The 18,625-nt window shown below is 37.4% G+C and overlaps 2 protein-coding genes across 2 annotated transcripts; both read right to left on the minus strand.

Annotated features, from left to right (window-relative positions):
- Positions 1–569: 569 nt before the first annotated feature.
- Positions 570–5,742, minus strand: LOC145223487 (sodium-coupled monocarboxylate transporter 1-like). Its single transcript, XM_080089934.1, has 12 exons — positions 5,538–5,742; positions 5,331–5,470; positions 4,865–4,982; positions 4,130–4,352; positions 3,588–3,728; positions 3,256–3,474; positions 2,588–2,690; positions 1,909–2,070; positions 1,241–1,397; positions 1,024–1,155; positions 741–823; positions 570–674 (listed from the first exon to the last, which is right to left on the minus strand). Exons 1-12 carry the CDS (start codon positions 5,740–5,742, stop codon positions 570–572), a joined length of 1,788 nt encoding a protein of 595 aa, XP_079946060.1.
- A 3,916-nt stretch (positions 5,743–9,658) lies between these two features.
- On the minus strand, positions 9,659–17,700 carry LOC145223597 (sodium-coupled monocarboxylate transporter 1-like). Its single transcript, XM_080090029.1, has 13 exons — positions 17,496–17,700; positions 17,289–17,428; positions 16,106–16,223; positions 15,399–15,621; positions 14,160–14,300; positions 13,542–13,760; positions 12,859–12,961; positions 11,721–11,882; positions 10,386–10,532; positions 10,313–10,354; positions 10,163–10,274; positions 9,887–9,969; positions 9,659–9,820 (listed from the first exon to the last, which is right to left on the minus strand). The coding sequence occupies exons 1-13, from the start codon at positions 17,698–17,700 to the stop codon at positions 9,659–9,661; spliced, it is 1,857 nt and encodes a 618-aa protein (XP_079946155.1).
- Between the last annotated feature and the right edge of the window lie 925 nt (positions 17,701–18,625).

Genomic DNA, 18,625 nt, shown 5'->3' on the forward strand with positions numbered 1-18,625 from the left:
GTACCTTGGATGCGGCGCATTAATTTCAACGACGCCCCTTTTTGACTGCGTTTAGTTACGTGCATTACGACGTGCGCCCACTGTGTTAATTTATTTTTCACATGAATTACTCTCTGTGTGCTATAGTTAAAATTATTGCTAATTATTCTTCGCAGCCTAAATCTGTACCAATTTTATTTGTTTTAAATAAACGTTATTACTGGCAAAAAAACATTAATTGGCTGCTATAGTGATTGTCTTTTGCTAAGTTAGTTGTTACATTTCGTTTTTTTACAACTGTGATGAATTTCATTGCATAAAAAAAAATTTAACACAATGCTTTGCCGTTGAAAATAATATTGCAACAAAAAATACATTGTTGTTCTTCAGTATTTGGGGCAATCGAAACTCACTTGATGTCGATTGTCGATAACTTCCATCATACTGGTCTATATACAAATTTTTCATTTGCTCAAGAGTAAGAATATTGAAGTACAAATTGTTTTTATTTCATGTGATAATGTGCAAATAATTCACAACGCGTTATCGACAAAACGCGTTTTGTCTATGACGTCATCAACGGAATCCGTTTAGTTTTTGACGTCAACTTTTAAATCGAGTGACATATTTTCTTCGCTTTCGGCGTCTTTTGAATCCATGGAGTAATCAATTCCGTAACGAAAATATCGACGTACCTGTTACGTCACAATACAGTAATCTACAATATGTTTTGCAGTCGGTGCTATGGCGTCATACTTCACCTTTTCTGGGAGCCAGCGAAACAATGGGTGGTCGAAACAGGCGACTGTGACACCATGCGGAAGCTCGTTTGTTTTCTGGAAACCTGAAATTCGTACGATATGCTAATTGACAGTTATGCAAGCAAGTAAACAAAAGTAATCCACAGAGACACAACAACAAAAAACGACAAAAGTATCGCATCAACTTTCGGACCAAAATTCTATTGGTTAAATGAAAGCTAGAAACACGCCACCACACACTACTCATTAAAGTTATATATATCCTACAAGAAATCAAGTTCACCTGATATAAATGAAACCACATTCCCAAAAAGCAGGGTAACGAAGAACCCTAGGCACGGATAATAAGCGTAAGACAACGAGTAGAATTCGGCTATGGGTGGACGTTCTACAAACTGCATTGTTGCTGTACTTTCTATAACGTATAACAAAGTGGCATTACAAAATTAATTTTTTGACGCCAAAAGTCGATATCCTACCTATTATGTTGTCTATGTTACTCGCGGTGACGTAAGGGATCGTAACATTGCTGAATTCGCAGCCTTGAGTTGTTAAATCCATTTTTCTGAGATACTGACTGGGAACTGGGTAAACAAATTTTCCAATCACGCACCAAATGGTTGATATAAGTCCAACAACCGTCCCGAATAACGCGCCCTGCAACACAAAGAAAAAATACTGAGGTATAAGATTTTTTCAAAAATTGGACTATATTCTGAATTCCAACTTTTTAAGTATACTTTGAAGTTTATTTTTTGCGCGAAGGTGCATTGTCGTCTAAACATGTACATTTTGACTATATTAAAACAATATTGGTTTTGGGGCGTTTTTAACTCTGATACCTACGTTTTTCAAACCATTAGTTTAAACAAAATAGATTATGACAAAAAAAGAATCGTTCTGTTAAAAACTTAAAGAATCTTATTTCCGTCGATAAGGCTAGAACTGTTCGGTCCACTTTATTTTCTTTATCATGAAATTTTTGAATAAGCAGAGTGTTTAGACGTTTTTTTTTTGTAAGTTCTCAATGCGGACAACATAGTTAGTACATAAAAAGTGTAAAAAAAATGTCAAATAAAGGCTGTCGATGTGATGGAGGGAAATAAATACGCTCTTTACTTATCTTAATCCTACATACCTTCTGTCACATAAGTTATTTTCGACATACCGTTGAATTGACCCAGGGAAATCCCCATCCCATTGTGAACAGTGCCAGAGTGGGTCCAAGTATTATTCCGTTAATACTAATAGCTGCTATCAGAACGCCACCCATATTGGAGGCGAGCGCCACCATTCCGAGGCACGCGCACCCGTATAACACAACCAGGATCTGAATAGTCAACAAAGAATGGTTTGGGAAATGTTGTTTGAAAAGAGTTTATCAGAACATACCAAACTTGAGAAATTGCCGCATTTTTTAAATATTCTTTAATTCTTTTTACACTATCCATCGGCAAACTTTTTGTGTGAGTTTTCACTTTACTAGATTTTTTGTTATAACTTATAAAATGCCAAAATATAATCGAATAGGGACATCACAATGGCAAAATGTTGCGTAACAACCATTACAAACATTTTATCGTTCAATGTTTGGTTACGCGCATAAAAAATGGTTCACTTCGCAAACACATTACACCAGCAGTGTAGTAAGGTCAATTATACGCAAACCTAAAAAAAAACTAATGTAAGGCATAGCGAAAATATATTTCGGTTTACAAAAATATACACGTTTTAGAGTTTAAATAAAATCTCGTTCCGAACTCTTTTTTTTAAATAATCGGTTTGAACATTGTGGTTTGTCATGGTTTTTTAATCGCTGGTTTTAGTACAAAGTTTATTTAACGTACTTTAGAAACCCAAACTTCCTTGTGTTGTGGCAGTGACGTGTTGGGCTTGATAATATCTTCAAGTGTTGTAGCCGCCATTGCGTTGATGCCTGAGGATACTGTACTGCAAGCAAATAGATAACGTTGGTATCACAAAATACATCTAAGTCCAATAACAAGTTCTTAACCCTTTTTGTTACCCTAACACTAGCCTCTGTCACAGAGAAGAAGGTTACTTTTCCTTATTAAGCCAAAAATTTTGGCAATTTTTAAACACACTTTCATTGTTTTGACCTGCTGTATTTGCTGGTCCGTATCAGATAAAAAGTAGGTGTTTCTTGGTAGAATTTTTATTCAGTCTTTGGACTGCCGTACGTGGTTGTATTTGATAAATTCAGGCAAAGTGTCTAAACCGTGACTTAAAACGTATCATTACTTGCAAAAGCTTTCAAAGAGGCTTAACTGGTGGGTGCTAGCGGATGTGCTGTGTGGTAATAATGTTTGGGTTTTAAAACTTAAACAGCAAATCCAGTCCTTTGATGCAACAGAACTTCTCCTTTGCGGCCAGCCAAAAACCCTAATGTAGCCCTTTGTTTTCTTTAGTCTTGGACCACTCTTGTCTAAACTAATTTTCCTGTGTGGACAACTTTAGGTATCAACTAAAAGTTTATGATTTACGACAGTCTTACCTTAGTGTACCACTAAAGGCGCTACAGAGATAAACTCCTGGCAATCCCGGAAATTGGTGTAAGATTTCCATGACGAAGTAGGGGGCGAGTTGATCGGCGGCTTGAACCCAACCCGCGGTAAATGGGTCACATTCGGCGTAATAAGCGAACATTGTGATTCCCGCCCAACCGGCCAACGTCACAATCCCTACCATGCCAACGCTGTTCAGATAAACCGCCCTAAAAATTGCCACAAATGCTCTTGTTTTGATACCAAATTAAGTGGTTCCTATGTTGAAACTTTTAGAAAAATCTATTTGTTTTAGCAATGGTACGTTTTTACTTCATCTTACAACTTTGCATGTCGTTCGGTTTTGCAGCACAGGTAACGTTGAACCACGGTGTGAGTTGTTGTATATGTCGATGTCCAGTAAAAAGTACCTCCGAATAAGGTTGACCAGAACGTGTGCCGAATACGCGGATCAATTTCAAAACTGTCAAACAAATATAGACATGTCTGTATATAGGTAATGATGCGACAAGTGCTTTACAAAAAGCGTGGCATGCTGGCGGCATTCGTTTCTGAATACAACTTTGCCAACTTATTACATGAAAACAAGTAAAATTCAGGTTTTTCAGCTTGTCACTCCCAACAAACTAAAAAAAGACTGATTTTTCACATGTGACTGAAAACTTATGCATATATTTTAACTATTCATAGAATAAAGATGTTATAATGTCGCACTATTCAACAACTATAAAACGTTTTGTTTGACGGCTTTTTTATCAGTAGAATTCATGCAAAAAAAGCTAGGCTATTATTGACTAGTGTTCAAATGTAGGCGTGGTTTCGCAAGTCAAGAATAAAAAACAATTTCCCAAGTAATTTACTCACTGGTTGAAGTCAATTCTTCCTCGCTGATTTGCGATACTGAACACTCGCTTGATTCCACCAACTCGACTGCTTCCTACGGCGATGATGGCGATGAATCCGGCAAACATAACAATACACTGAAACACATCCGTCCATACAACTGCCTTTAGACCACCAAGAGTTGTGTACAATGTACAAACCGACCCAGTCAGTAAAACGGAGACCCACAGGTTGAGACCAGTTACTGGAAACAAGTAAGAGTAAATGCATGATAACTTAAGTTTGTGCCAGTGTCCAGAACCACTAAATAAGAGTGAGTGATATGTTGGGTTTATGTTTTGTACGTGTTCATGAAAGACCAAAGTAAAAGCACTTTCTTTTTTACACCATCGCACACCAATAAAATTTTAAGGGAACACTGCTGATAAAAGTGTAGAAATATCTGTCTTCAGCTGTTAATGATTTTGATTTTTAGTAGGCGCACCAATTCGCGATGTGGCATATCCGAGAAGTTTAAATTTACGAAAGAAAAGCGAGCAACGCGAAAAGAAACGCGACTGGGTGTGACAAACATAGAAAGGTGCCAGTTGGTCAAAAAAAGGGAAAAGTAAAAAAGACCAGAAAATAGAAAACCCAATGCAACATCGAGAGAGGTTAAATGATCGTGATGAAAAAATATGTGATCTGAAAACTGCAAACGACACAGAAAAAGGGCAATTCAATCATTAATGCATTATCTATTCAGTTTTTTTTTACCTTCGTTCAAGGCCAGGGCCGGAGCGTAAATTACAATTCCACAGTACATGACTTGGTTGATAATAAAAATTGCAGTGGAAAGACTTCGTACACTCCGGTTGAACCGCATTTCCAAATACTGAAAAGAAAAAAGTAGAGACCTAAACTCTCCACAACATAGATGTTGTTTTTTCGCTTTATTTAATAACCATTTGTAACAAACTCACAATATTTTACCAATGAATAATTTCATAGCCTTTATTAGTTGATGATAAATTGAAACATAGATTTCGAAGGTAATGATTGTAAACTTATTTTACTAATTATACTTGACAAATATAAACCAATAAGTTAATTGTACCAATTGGTATCTGTTATTTACATTGATTTGATTATCGTAGCTTCAAAAACAATCGTTTTCTGAGTCTGGTCTGAAGCGAAATTTTGCACAATTTTCTTGTGTAATTGGTTGACGTCTACATGTTACCTCATAGGTGCTAGTTATTTTCAAACGATAAAACAATGGAATGTAGATTTCTGACGAAATAACTGCCATTGTGAGGTAAGAAATGCAGAAGAACCAAAACATTGTCCCGTACATGTAGAACTCAGCGGGTGTTCCGATAACTAGCAAACAAATCATTTTAACACAAGCAAATTTTCTGGCCAGGTTTAGCCTACTCTAATAACTTACTGGTTATAGCCGACATATACCCCGCAGTAAGAGAAAAGGCAACTGGTACCGCATGCATTTTTCGTCCTCCCATTAAATATTCTTTTGTATTTTGAGTTTTTCTTTCTCGGATAGCAAAAAACAAACCGATTCCACAGGAAATCATGAACAATCCGGCAAAAATAATGTAGTCCCATAAGCTGAGTGAATGATGTGATTCCTCCATTTTTACACCCAAGCTGTGCCAAAGTTAGTAAGAAATTCGATACCTACGCAAGCAAATTTGGTAATTTTACACTAAAATTTACCATACAATGCACACCTGCAAAACATTTAAAGTTTACATCAATAGGAACAAGATTTAGATAAAACAAGCCTATTACTGCCCAAGCTGTTTTTCAGCGCTGAAAAACTCTCAAACGCTTTTTTTAAGAGAAAACATTTGTTCATTTGTGAAATTTACGGAGGTCGTCAGGTATTATCTGTTTTACACCTTGTCACAACTTTTTGAAGAAAACCAAACTTAAAATCGCAAGCTAATTTTTTTAACAGAACTCTCTCTTACAAGGGGCTTCCTATCCATTTTACTATAACGCCTACTATTTGCAATGTTGATTTTAAAACACCAAAGAAAAAACAGCAAAGTAAAGTATGTTGCAGACCAGTCTTATCAAGGTTTTTATGCTCGCAGTAAACTTGCAGACTAGTGTTTGCGGTAAACTTTGCGGAAAAAATTGAAACATGTTCCAGTCACATATGCAAACATAGCCAGATTCAAACGTTCAGTTCTGCAATTGCAGCACTTGTCAAGTAGGAAACCCTTTCGATGATCTGCTTGCTAATACTACTTTGTAGCTGCGTGTGGCCATGTACATCTACTTACGACACATGTCAGCAAAAAAACGACACATATATCAGCAGAATTATGCTTGCGAAGTATGTGTGGGTCAGTGTAATCTGGAAAATAACTTTGCATATCGAAAAATGACCACAACAGCGTGGAAGACTTACTCAACACACAAAGCAATTAATTCGAGCGGTTACACTTTTATTACCCACGTAACGGCATTGCGTTTTGTCTGCACAAGCCCCTAGCACTAAAACAATCTCATTAATTGTTGTGCCTCTGGTCTCATTATGTCTTAAGTCTTTAATAATAAACTGTTTTGTGGCATGTTGTATTTACTCTTAGTATGTCTCTATCTATTTCCATTTTCATTTTTATGTCAATTATTTACAAAATATAATCACCAGTTGATCAGAGCGTCAGTTTTACAGTCCAGGACCCATATAGCATTCACCAAGCAGCATACTTCCTAAAAATTATCTCATTTAAAACTACATACAATATAAAATGACAGCCATACCAAGATGTGCGTATAATTCAAACAATCAAATGAGCAAAATCTGCTGGCGAACTTTTGCGCTTTGACGCCAACATAACCTAAGGTATGGGTATTTTCTTGACCCTAATTCTTTTCTGAAAATGTACGACAAAACATACGTCGCTCAAACAAGCTTTTATATGGGTTATTGTTTGAAAGTAAAAAGTATTGTTATACTTAAAAGAAGATTAATAGTGTCCAATACTATTACAACATATAATGCTAGCATAAAGTATCATATACAAACCTTGTGTGCAATTAGAATCGTGGGGGTTACATCACTGTGCTTTCAGACCATACGATGCGCTCTCTTTATTTCGCTTGGTGAAAGAACACATAGCGACACAATTGCGCTAAACCAGTGGTTCCCAACCTTTCGTGGACCGTGGCCCCTTAAAAGTAACTTTTGGGCTTCATGGCCCCCCTCAAGTAACCCTACAGGACCTGTGGCCCCCCTAAAAATGTAAAAGGCAATCTCGTGTTGAAATTTGGCACTAATTTCGGCTTTAAACACGTCCAGTATCGTAAATAAGAATCTGTAATTGTAAAAGAACCTCACTATAGACAAATAGTATGTGAAGTAGTCGATTAAATTGGGAAAAAATGTTAAAAAGAAAATGGTTTTTATTGGGTGTTTCTGGTGAATCTACACCCATGGCCCCCCGGACCACACCTCGTGGCCCCCTTGGGGGGCCAAGGGCCCTGGTTGGGAACCACTGCGCTAAACAATCACCAAGCTGGAAATAGATGCGCAAAGTAAGATGTTATGGGGCGCAAAAATTATCTGGCACATTTGGTGGATCAAGATTAAACGCGTTGCGACCCACAGTTGTGTTTAATTGGTTTTGTAAAACAAGCAGGAAACTTTTCTTATTTTTTGTAAGAATGGGAGCAATAATATAAAACAGCAAGGGTCATGCGGCAAGCAAGTTTGTGAGACATACAACTTTATCAGTAAAAAAGGAACAAATTATTTTTTTAATAAAATGAAAGTAAAAAATGAAGTTTATTAGGCCGTTAAAGTAAAAAGGTTGGCAGTACACTTAAAATGCATAGCGCGGGCCAATCGCACCACCGGAGACCAGGCAACACCGTTGAGCATCTTTGCGGTGTATCGCTTGCTGTAAATGTTTCTTTCTAGAAGAAGACACATGTAAGTGGGCCTGCCTCACGACAAGCTAATTGGATTTTGAAATAGCACCCTTCTATTTGCATCTGATTGTTGTCTCAATAGCTGCAGCGGAAAACAAATTAGGAATTGATCGGGATGCGAAGACAAATGCTTCGTTGAGACAAAATCATGATTATCGATCTTACAAATTCAAAATGGCTCTCTCATCTTTGGAGACGCCTGTTTTACATAATACCGCCACATTTGGTGAAAACATACTCGTAGCAAGGTAAACAAAATTGTAAAAACAAATAACATTATGAAACCTTGAAAGCAAATAATAATGTTTTTTAAGATTTTTGTTGCGAATACCCGTTAGTTAAAACAAAAATATGTAGAGAGGCCGCTGCATATGGAGGTTTTCTACGTCTACCGAGGAAAAACCTTTCGGGAAACTCTCGGATGGTGCCGCAAACAACTAACATTCCGTTGTTGTTGTTTTTTTTATCAAAACTAAGCAAAATTTTTTTTTTGCGGGGTTCGAACCCAGAAACCTACCGGGGACGAATTCCAAACAGGTTTTTAAGTCTGTATATGGGTCAGGCGCGCCAGGCCATTCGGCCAAGTTCTTGCCCAAAACTAAGCATCATAAGCAGGAACTTGACGGAATGGTCTGGCGCGCCCACATGCAGACATAAAAAAAACCTGATCGGGATTCGTCCCCGGAATGTCCTGGGTTCAAACCCCGTGAAAACAAAAAATATTGTTGTGTCACTCACGCGGCCGCGCTGTAATTCGAATAAAGCAAAAAGGTCACACATAGTGAAATGCGGTAAGACGCAATCTAAATAAATCAGGCATAGAATAATATAAATGACGCTAACGTTACGGTTACAGCAATAAATGATGCGGTAACAAAAGTAAATATACAACAACACAACACATACGTTGGAAAAAGCTCTTCTGAAACAAGAAACATTGTGTACATCTTAACATCTGCATAATTTGTGGCATATTGATGGTAGAATCATTCATTTAGTAACTTAAAATTCATTTATTCCACACACTGATATCTAACAAACACAGTGATACAGTTGTAACATCTGTTAAAATAACCTTGTTTTTACTAGCGATTCAAATCACCAAACTGGTGGACATTTTGTGAGATTGTCAGAATAGTGAAATAATTTGATGTAATTGCAAAAGCTTAGTTGCTTTGAACAAATTTAAACTGATTTTTAAAGCTTTTGTTTTGGTAAAATAACAAAGCAAACTTTAAAAAAAACTATCTCTCTGTTTGTAAATTAAACAGATGCCGCTGGGAATAATAAAAGTTCCTATTGTTCCAGTTATTTTTTAGACAGATATATACTTAATATATATGACATAAGTTAGTTGTTTCTTTTTGTTTTTTACCGCTGTGAAGGAATTTTCTATAGCATGGAAAATAATTTGACACAATGCATTGCCGTTCAAAATAACATTGCAGTTAGAAATGCATTCTCGTCCTTCACTATTTGGTGCAGAATCAAAACTCTCTTGATGTCGATTGTCGACCAATTCTATCATACTGGTTAATATACAAATTTGAGTTCAGTTGATATACAAAATATTGTTTTTATATGATGTGATAATGTGAGAAAAATTCACACTGCGTTATCGACCAAACGCTTTTTGTCTGTGACGTCATCAACAGAATCTGTTTTGTTTTTGACGTCAACTTTCAAATCGAGTGATATATTTTCTTCATTTTCGACTTCTTTCGAATCCTCCGAGTAATCGATTCCATAACGAAAAGGTCGACGTACCTGTTACATCACAATGTGGCAACATACAATTTGTTTTGCAGTCGGTGCTATGATGTCATACTTTACCTTTTCTGAAAGCCATCGAAACAATGGGTGGTCGAAACAAGCGACAGTGACACCATGCGGAAGCTCGGTTGCTTTTTGGAAACCTGAAATCCGTACGATAAGTTAATTACCAGTTATGCAAGTAAACAAACGTAATCCACAGAATCACAACAAATACAATCGACAAAAGTATCGTAACAACTTTCGGCCCAAAACCCTTTAGCTAAAAAATACACCACAACCCACTACTCTATTTAACTCATTAAACTTATTTTGAATCCTACAAGAAAAGTTCACCTGTAATAAATGAAACCAGATTCCCAACAAGCAGAGTAACAAAGAACCCTAGGCACGGATAATAAGCATAAGACAGGGAGTAGAATTCGGTCATGGGTGGACGTTCCTCAAGCTGTGTTGATGCTGTACTTTCTGAAATATATAACAAACTGGCATTATATGATTATTTGACATTACAACTTGATATCCTACCTAATATCTTGTCCATGTTGCTCACGGTGACGGAAGGGATTGTAACATTGCTAAATTCGCAGCCTTGAGTTGTTAAATCCATTTTTCTGAGATACCGACTGGGAACTGGGTAAACAAATTTTCCAATCATGCACCAAATGGTTAATATAAGTCCAACAATCACCCCGAATAGCGCGCCCTGTAACACAAAAAATACTGTCCCCGCCAAAGGTCAAAGTCAGAGTTTTCGGGTTGTGTTCCGCTGGGGTTTAGGCATAATATTTTACAAGAACAGGCTAGATTCTGGCTTGAAGTCTATTAAGTCATATTTATAATTTAACGTACTTTGCGCGAATGTGGACGCGTGAAAGGTGTATTGAATTGTATTATACACCCGTATATTCCATAAAATTTGCTGCTCTGTGCTGTCTACCGAATTGGTCTTTCTTCCTTCGCTAATTTGAGTTTCTTGAAAAAGTTATGGCTTCGGACACGCTTGTAACTCTGATACCAACGTTTACATAACCACCAGCAAATTGATTCTGGCAAAAAATAAATTGTTCCTTAATTTAAAAAATTGGCACAGAAAGAACGTATTACCGCCGATAAGGCATTCTATAGAACTGTTTGGTCCACTTTATCTTACTTTAACACAGGGGTCACCAAACTACGGATCCGGCCTTGTTTTTAGGATTACAACGCCCAGGATTGACCCAAAACCAGTTTGTTACGTCACAAACAAGACTACAAGTGTCAATTGTGCGCAAACAATTGCTTTCTTAGGTCACTTATGACGTAATATACAAGCATTGCTTGTAAGATGAGACTAACTATACAATTTAATAGTCGCATCACCAGTTTTTTAATGGGAGTATAGAAAGACCATATCTTGACTCCCCTATCAAAATCGCCTTGATGGCTAAGTGGGGGGGGCATTTAAACTGTCCGGCCGGCGCAAATTATTATTAAACTTATCCGGCCCGCAGTGAAAAAAGTTTGGTGACCCCTGCTTTAACATGAAAACGTTAAATAAACATAACGTTTAGACCAGTGTCTCTCAACCAAGGCCCGTGACCCCCAGGGGGCACGAGTTGTGTTTTGGGGAGCCACGGACTTACTATAAACCTCTACCAATAATCAAAAGGCCATTTTCTTTTATAATGCTCAGAATTAATTGTGTGTTGCAAATGATTGAATTTCCTAATTTGATCGACTGTTTCCCACACTATTTGTCCATATTGAAGTTATTTTTAGCAAAAATTTATCCAGATAGATTAAGTTTGCTACATACATTTTTGGTAAAGGGGCACAGGTTTTACATTGAAAATATTGAACATTGTTTTAAAGGGGCCTACGAGACTCGAAAGTTACTTTTTTTTCGACATACCGTTGAATTGACCCAGGGGAATCCCCATCCCATTGTGAACAGTGCCAAGGTGGGTCCAAGGATAATTCCGTTAACGCTAATAGCTGCCATCAGAACGCCACCCATATTGGCAGCGAAAGCCACCATTCCGAGACACGCGCACCCATATAGCACAACCAGGATCTAAAAAATCAATAAATATAGATTTGGAAATGTTGTTTGTAAAGAGTTTATCAGAACATACCGCACTTAAGAAATTGCCGCAATTTTGGTTGCTGTTTACAGCCGGCTAATTAAGGTGGGACTACTAACATTAGAACTCACGTTTATAGAGCTCTTCTGGCAAATGTATTTTTATTCCGACGTGTAGCCAACTGCGACGCGAAGAAGTCGGCCATTTCCAATCACGCGGTATTACAAGGCCACTGTATAGATTTCAATGCGGCGTCTGTTGTGACCCGGGTGCCTGACTACAGGAAAAGACTATTTCTTGAGCCATGGAATATTTACCAAAGGGGCAACACAATGAACATCAAAACAGACGTGATGCTTCCAGCGTGCTACAGGCACCTGCTCAAAGATTAAAGGCCCAATCACTCGTGTTTTCGTTGGTCTGTCACGTGCTTGCGTTTATTTCTTATTTTTTATTATTAACTGTGAGACCTGGATTGGGTTAGAAACTAAACGTAAGACTAGGAACCCAAACCCGAAAAGCCCTGACTGTTAGCGTTTTTCCTAAATTTTGTTTTTAAATATTCTTTAATGCTTTTTGCGCAATTCATCGGCATTTAACAAACTTTTCTGTTCTGAGTTCTCACCTTATTAAAATTCCCGTCAATCAAAATGCGCATTTGAGAAAGACATCATAATGGCAAAATGTTACTTAGAAACCACTACAACCTTTGTATAGTGCAATGTTTGGTTACGCGCAAAAAATAATTCATTTTGCAAACATATTACACCAATCAAGTCAAGTCAATACCCAAACTTAAAAAGAAACTAATTTAAGGTATAGCGAAAATGTACTTTTTTGGCACGTTTCAGGGTTTAAATGAAATCTGGTTCTGAACTCTTTTATCTTTATATGATTGTTTTGAACATTGTAGTTTGTCATGGTTTCTTACTTGTTAGTTTTAGTACAAAGTTTTATTTAACGTACTTTAGAAACCCAAACTTCCTTATGTTGTGGCAACGACGTGTTGGGCTTCATAAAATCTTCAAGAGTTGTAGCCGCCATTGCGTTGATGCCAGAGGAAACTGTACTGGAAGGAAACATATAATGTTAGGATCAGAAACTACATTTAAGCCTAATAATATTTTTTACTTTTTCTATTCTTTACCACACCAACTTGCTGCCTCGATTCCTGCCTCTTAAACACCAAGAAGAAATAAGTATTTTTTGTCAAATTTTTGAACCCAGTGCCACATTTTAGCTTGCTGTAGTGGTCCCCTGTCCGGATAAAGTGCGTGTTTTTTGTTTGGTTGCTAAAACTTATTCTTTGAACTGCCGTACGTGGTTGTGTTTGTTAAATTCACCCCAAATGTGTAACCCGTGACTTAAAACGTATCATTACTTGCAAAAGCTTTCAAAGAGGCTTAACTGATGGGTGCTAGCGGATGTTCTGTGTTGTAATAATGTTCGGGTTTTTTAACTTGAAGTTGATTTGAACTGCAAATCCAGTCCTTTAATGCAACAGAACTTCTCCTTTGCGGCCGCCAAGTGTTTGCAAAACCTTAATGTGGCCTTTTATTGTCTTTAGTCTTGGACCACACTTGTCTAAACTATTTCCTGTGAGGACAACTTTAGGTATCAACTTAGTTTACGTGTGTCGGTTATCTTACCTTAGTGTACCACTAAAGGCGCTACAGAGATAAACTCCTGGCAATCCCGGAAATTGGTGTAAGATTTCCATGACGAAGTAGGGGGCGAGTTGATCTGCGGCGCGAACCCAACCAGCGGTGAAAGGGTCGCATTCAGCGTAATAAGCGAACATTGTGATGCCCGCCCAACCCGCCAACGTCACAATGGCTACCATGCCAACGCTGTTCAGATAAACCGCTCTGGAAAAGTTTAAAGGTAGTTAGGCACAACAAATGTTGTTTTGATACAAACTTGACTGGTTTTACCAACGTTGCTCCCAGTCCAAATGTCCTAACGCGCCAAACTCACCCATTAATGTTGGTTCTTGTCACATAAAGTTTGTATTAAACAAAGTTCTTGTTGCACAGTTTTTTCCGGCTTTGTAGTTAGCTAAAATGTGCTACGACGGTATGCTTCACACGGCGAAATAAACTCTCACATAAAAATCACATTTAACAACATGTATTAAACCTATAACGGCAAACATGCAGTGACAAGGTTACACTTTTGTTGCACAAAAATTTTAATTGTGGCAAACGGTTCAAACTGCTAGGCAAATCAATTTATTTTAGTAGTGATACGTTTTTAGTTCATCTTACAACTTCGCATGTCGTTCGGTTTTGCAGCACAGGTAACGTTGAACCACAGTATGTGTTGTTGTATATGACGATGTCCAGTAGAAAGTACCTCCGAATAAGGTTGACCAGAACGTGTGTCGTATACGGGGATCAATTTCAAAACTGCCAAACAAACAAAGACATGTCTGTATGTCTGTATAATCATGCGATGCACTCACCGCTTCACAAAAAAACGTAGTCTGGCAGCCTTGGTTTCTGAATAGATACAACTTCGCCTATATAAACTTAAGTTAAGTGACAAGTTAAATGAAGAAGCGACCTTATAGGTCGAAACAGTGTGCATTGTTTTTATCAAACACCAAAACCCTTTTTTGTGAAAAAAGCTGATGTTTTATTCGACAATCGGAATTACTGCACATGTAACTGAGATACACATGCATACATTTAAACTAGATCGTTGACTAAGTGATAAATGTTAAACTGGACATTTGTGTGACGTTCAAAATTTTAGGACTAGTCACGGCCTAAGCTCACTCTAAGCTAACCAAGGCTAATGACTTCCTTGGTACCATCATCGGTACAATGAGTCAGTAATTCACAATTGCCCTCTAGACTGCACAAACTGTGGTTTTCAGTGCAGTTTTCATTATGGCGATGAAGGTGCAAGAATAGTGCACGAATTCAGCGAATGACAACAAATAAAGTTCGTGTCCAAGATCCAAAACAGTTCAATTGCGCCACGGTAGATGTCAAAACTATACAGAAAAGAGGAAACTGAGACAGTTAAGGCAGTTCAGATTTCTGAAGTTCACAGTACCTAGGTGTTTGACATTATGGAGTTGGTTTTATCGTCTTATTCAAATAAACATAACAAACAAAAGTCACCAGAAACGCTCCACATGGCTAGTCATTAACATAGTTGTAAACTTGCTGACATTTAGTTAACACACAAACATTCAAACTAAGTCGGATCTAACAGATTACTGCACTAATACATAGAAAATGCACTTTTAGAAGAAGGTGTGGCCAAGTCCAAGCACGTTTTAGTCACATGACACATTTAGAAGTTAGTTGCGCAGCTATCTCCGGCAAGGTGAATGGTTTAGTGCAATTGTGTTACTACGATTTTTTCCCCGAGGGAAGTAAACTCATCTCAACTCAGCTACTTGGGTAGAGCTGCAAACACTGGAAACTTATAAAACAAGTGTGTTTATGTCACAATATTTAACAAACAAAAAACGGCTTTTTATTTTTACTCACTGGTTGAAGTCAATTCTTCCTCGTTGATTTGCTATACTGAACACACGCTTGATTCCACCAACTCTGCTGCTTCCCACGGCGATGATGGCGATGAACCCGGCGAACATAACAATACACTGAAACACATCCGTCCATACAACGGCCTTTAGGCCACCAAGAGTTGTGTACAAAGTGCAAACCGACCCAGTCAACAAAACCGAGACCCACAAGTTAAGACCGGTTACTGGAAATAAATACAAGTGAGTGATAAGTTAGGTTTGTGTTTTGCAGGTGTTCATGAAAGACCATACGCAAATACATTTAACGACATGTATAAACTGAAAGTAAAAGCACGAAAGCAAGTTAAAAAATAATAAAAGTTAAAAAATAGTATTTACGCAATAGACCGCTAATTCATTAACAAATAACATGCTTCATGTCAGTGTTTATATGACAAAAAAGCACGTACTGATAAAAGTATAGAAATATCAGTGTTCAGATTTTGTTATGAAAGGAAGTCATGAAACCTAACGTTATGATTTTCATAATGCGTAAACATTAGAGGGTGCCAGTTGATCAAAAAAAGTAAACAATGACCAGCACATAGAGATCTCACCCAAACTTTGTGAGAGGTTAAATGATCGTGATGAAAAAAATATAAATCAGAAAACTGCAAAGGACATAGAAAAAAAGTAACGTAATCTTTGATGCATAATCAGTTTCATTACCTTCATTTAAGGCCAGAGCGGGAGCGTAAATTACAATTCCACAGTACATGACTTGGTTGATAATAAAAATTGCAGTGGAAAGACTTCGTACACTTCGGTTGAACCGCATTTCCAAGTACTGAAAAGAAAAAAGGGGAAGACTTAAATTTTCCATAACATAGATGTGTGTTTTTTTACTTTTTTAAAGAAATGTTACCGTAATTTTTGCGTTGTGTTGTGTCACCTTGTTTCACGTTAGCCACCACCGGTGTACTGTCTTGTTTTGTCGATTTATTAAGTTTGTTTTCTGTGTATGTGCTTATTTTCCTAAAACGGAAGTTATTACCTTAATTTCACGATGTGTTTTTCATGTTTTTCACTTAATCGCATTCACATCTGTTTGTTTAGTTCACGTTTATCTTGTAACTGTTCGATTGCTTCCCTGTGCATTGTTTTCATTTATACGGGAATTTAACCCATGGCACACCTTGTGTTCACTGCACCTTGCTTTAACTCCTCCCCTGCCGTTGCCTTTCGCAGCATTCCGGCTACAATCCCAGCAGGTGTACCTTCTAAAGTAAGCCGCTAGGGCATCGATAATTGACCGGTGCGTTTTGACCACGTGACTTATTGGTTTCCTTGTTTATTTTACTAGTTTTGTCGCTATCCCTTTTTCGAGTGTTTTCGAGTCGTTTTGCGGGCCACGTGTTGTGACCAGGAGTTCTTCCCCGGCTGTCGGACTGTTAACTTGTGTTCGTTTTTGTGCAGGGCAGTGACTTTGCCAATATTGTAGAATTTTATATAGTGTTTTTAAATAAAGACAGCAGTGCTCAAACGCGTCTAAACTAGGGTTTTTCGTGACTAGCCGTTAGTGCAGTGTTCGAGGGCTTTTGGCAACCATTAAATTGGGCGCCACAGAAAAACAAACATTTTTAGCTTTCGAACATTTTACTAATAAATTATAGATTGAAAAAATAAATTTCGAATGCAATAATGGTAAACATATTTTACCAATTATACCAAGCAATTATAAACAAATATATTTTGTCAAAAAAAGAATAAGTGTGTATTCACTTGTCAACTGGCATCTTTTATTTTCATTGATTTGCTTATCGTAGCTTCAAATGCATTCATTTTCTTAAATCGGTCTGAATCGAAATTTTGCGCAGCTTTCTGAACAACCTTGTGAATCTCTGAAGGTTACCTCATAGGTGCTAGTTATTTTCAAACGATAAAACAATGGAATGTAGATTTCTGACGAAATAACTGCCATTGTGAGGTAAGAAATGCAGAAGAACCAAAACATTGTTCCATACATGTAGAATTCAGCGGGTGTTCCAATAACTAGCAAACAAATCATTTTAACACAAGCAAATTTTCCGGCCTGGTTTAGCCTACTCTAATAACTTACTGGTTATAGCTGATATATACCCCGCAGTAAGAGAAAAGGCAACTGGGACCGCATGCATTTTTCGTCCTCCCATTAAATATTCTTTTGTATTTTGAGTTTTTCTTTCTCGGATAGCAAAAAACAAACCGATTCCACAGGAAATCATGAACAAACCGGCAAATATAATGTAGTCCCATAAGCTCAGGGAATGGTGAGATTCCTCCATTTTTACACCCAAGTTGTGCTAGGTCAGTAAGAAACCTAAACAAAACATGCTGCTTTTTTAATGTAAAATTCATCACACAAGGCACATCTGCAATACATTTGAAGTTAATGTCAAAAGGAAGCAAAGTTTAGATAAAACAAAAATTAACACAAGTCCGGTATTATTGTCCAGGCTTTTCAAATCACTCTTAATAGAGACATACACGAACAAAATTGCTAGAATTAGTGAAATTTACAGAGGCTGATAGGTTAGGTGTTATCCCTTTTCCACCTTGTCACACATTTTTAGAGAAAACCAAACTCAATAACTCAAGCTAAATCTTTAAAAATAGCAAAGTAAAGTGAACGTTGTCCCAAACTGATTAAATTGCTATTTCCCTGTAATCGACATACCAAGTTGTGCATGTTGTAGACCAGTTCTTATCTAAGTTTATAGGCTTGCGGCACACCTGCAGACCACTGTTTCTGGTACACTTAGCGGAAAAAATTGAAACAAAATTAAGCTTGCGAAGTATTTGTGGTTCAGTGCAATTCGGAAAAAAACTTTGCCATGGGCATATAGAAATATGACTCCAACAGCGTGGTAGACTGATTGACAAACATAGCAATGAATTCAGGCGTTTCTCATTTTGTGGCACAACTGTTTGTCTGCACAGGCCGCATAGCACCAAACCAAACACATTAATTGACACACCTTTAGTCCTATTATGTTATAAGTCTCCAACCTTCTTGTGGAATGTTGTATTTACTTTTGGCATATTTCTATCTACTTCCATTTTCAGATCAAGATATTATTCATTTACAGAACGTAATCACAAATCAATCAGAGCGTCAGTTTTACGGTGCAGGTGCCATATAGCATTCACCAAACAGCATACGTTTTATAATCGTTTTTACTTGATCATCCTTACAACTTCTTGTAAAGC

The sequence above is a fragment of the Phallusia mammillata genome, chromosome 1 (assembly GCF_965637545.1).
Source record: "Phallusia mammillata chromosome 1, kaPhaMamm4.hap1.1, whole genome shotgun sequence".
NCBI lineage: Eukaryota > Metazoa > Chordata > Ascidiacea > Phlebobranchia > Ascidiidae > Phallusia > Phallusia mammillata.

Bases quoted from the DNA above. Each gene is read 5' to 3' on its own strand.
- LOC145223597 (XM_080090029.1), bottom strand. From the start codon at position 17,700: ATGGAGGAATCTCACCATTCCCTGAGCTTATGGGACTACATTATATTT. The intron at 12,962-13,541 runs GTAAGATAACCG...GTTTCCTTCCAG, and splicing joins GCCTTTAGTGGTACACTAAG to TACAGTTTCCTCTGGCATCA. The intron at 11,883-12,858 runs GTACGTTAAATA...TTGATTTTTTAG, and splicing joins AGGAAGTTTGGGTTTCTAAA to ATCCTGGTTGTGCTATATGG.
- LOC145223487 (XM_080089934.1), bottom strand. From the start codon at position 5,742: ATGGAGGAATCACATCATTCACTCAGCTTATGGGACTACATTATTTTT. The intron at 3,729-4,129 runs GTGAGTAAATTA...TTTGTTTGACAG, and splicing joins GGAAGAATTGACTTCAACCA to TTTTGAAATTGATCCGCGTA. The intron at 3,475-3,587 runs GTAAGATGAAGT...GGCAATTTTTAG, and splicing joins ACCGAACGACATGCAAAGTT to GGCGGTTTATCTGAACAGCG.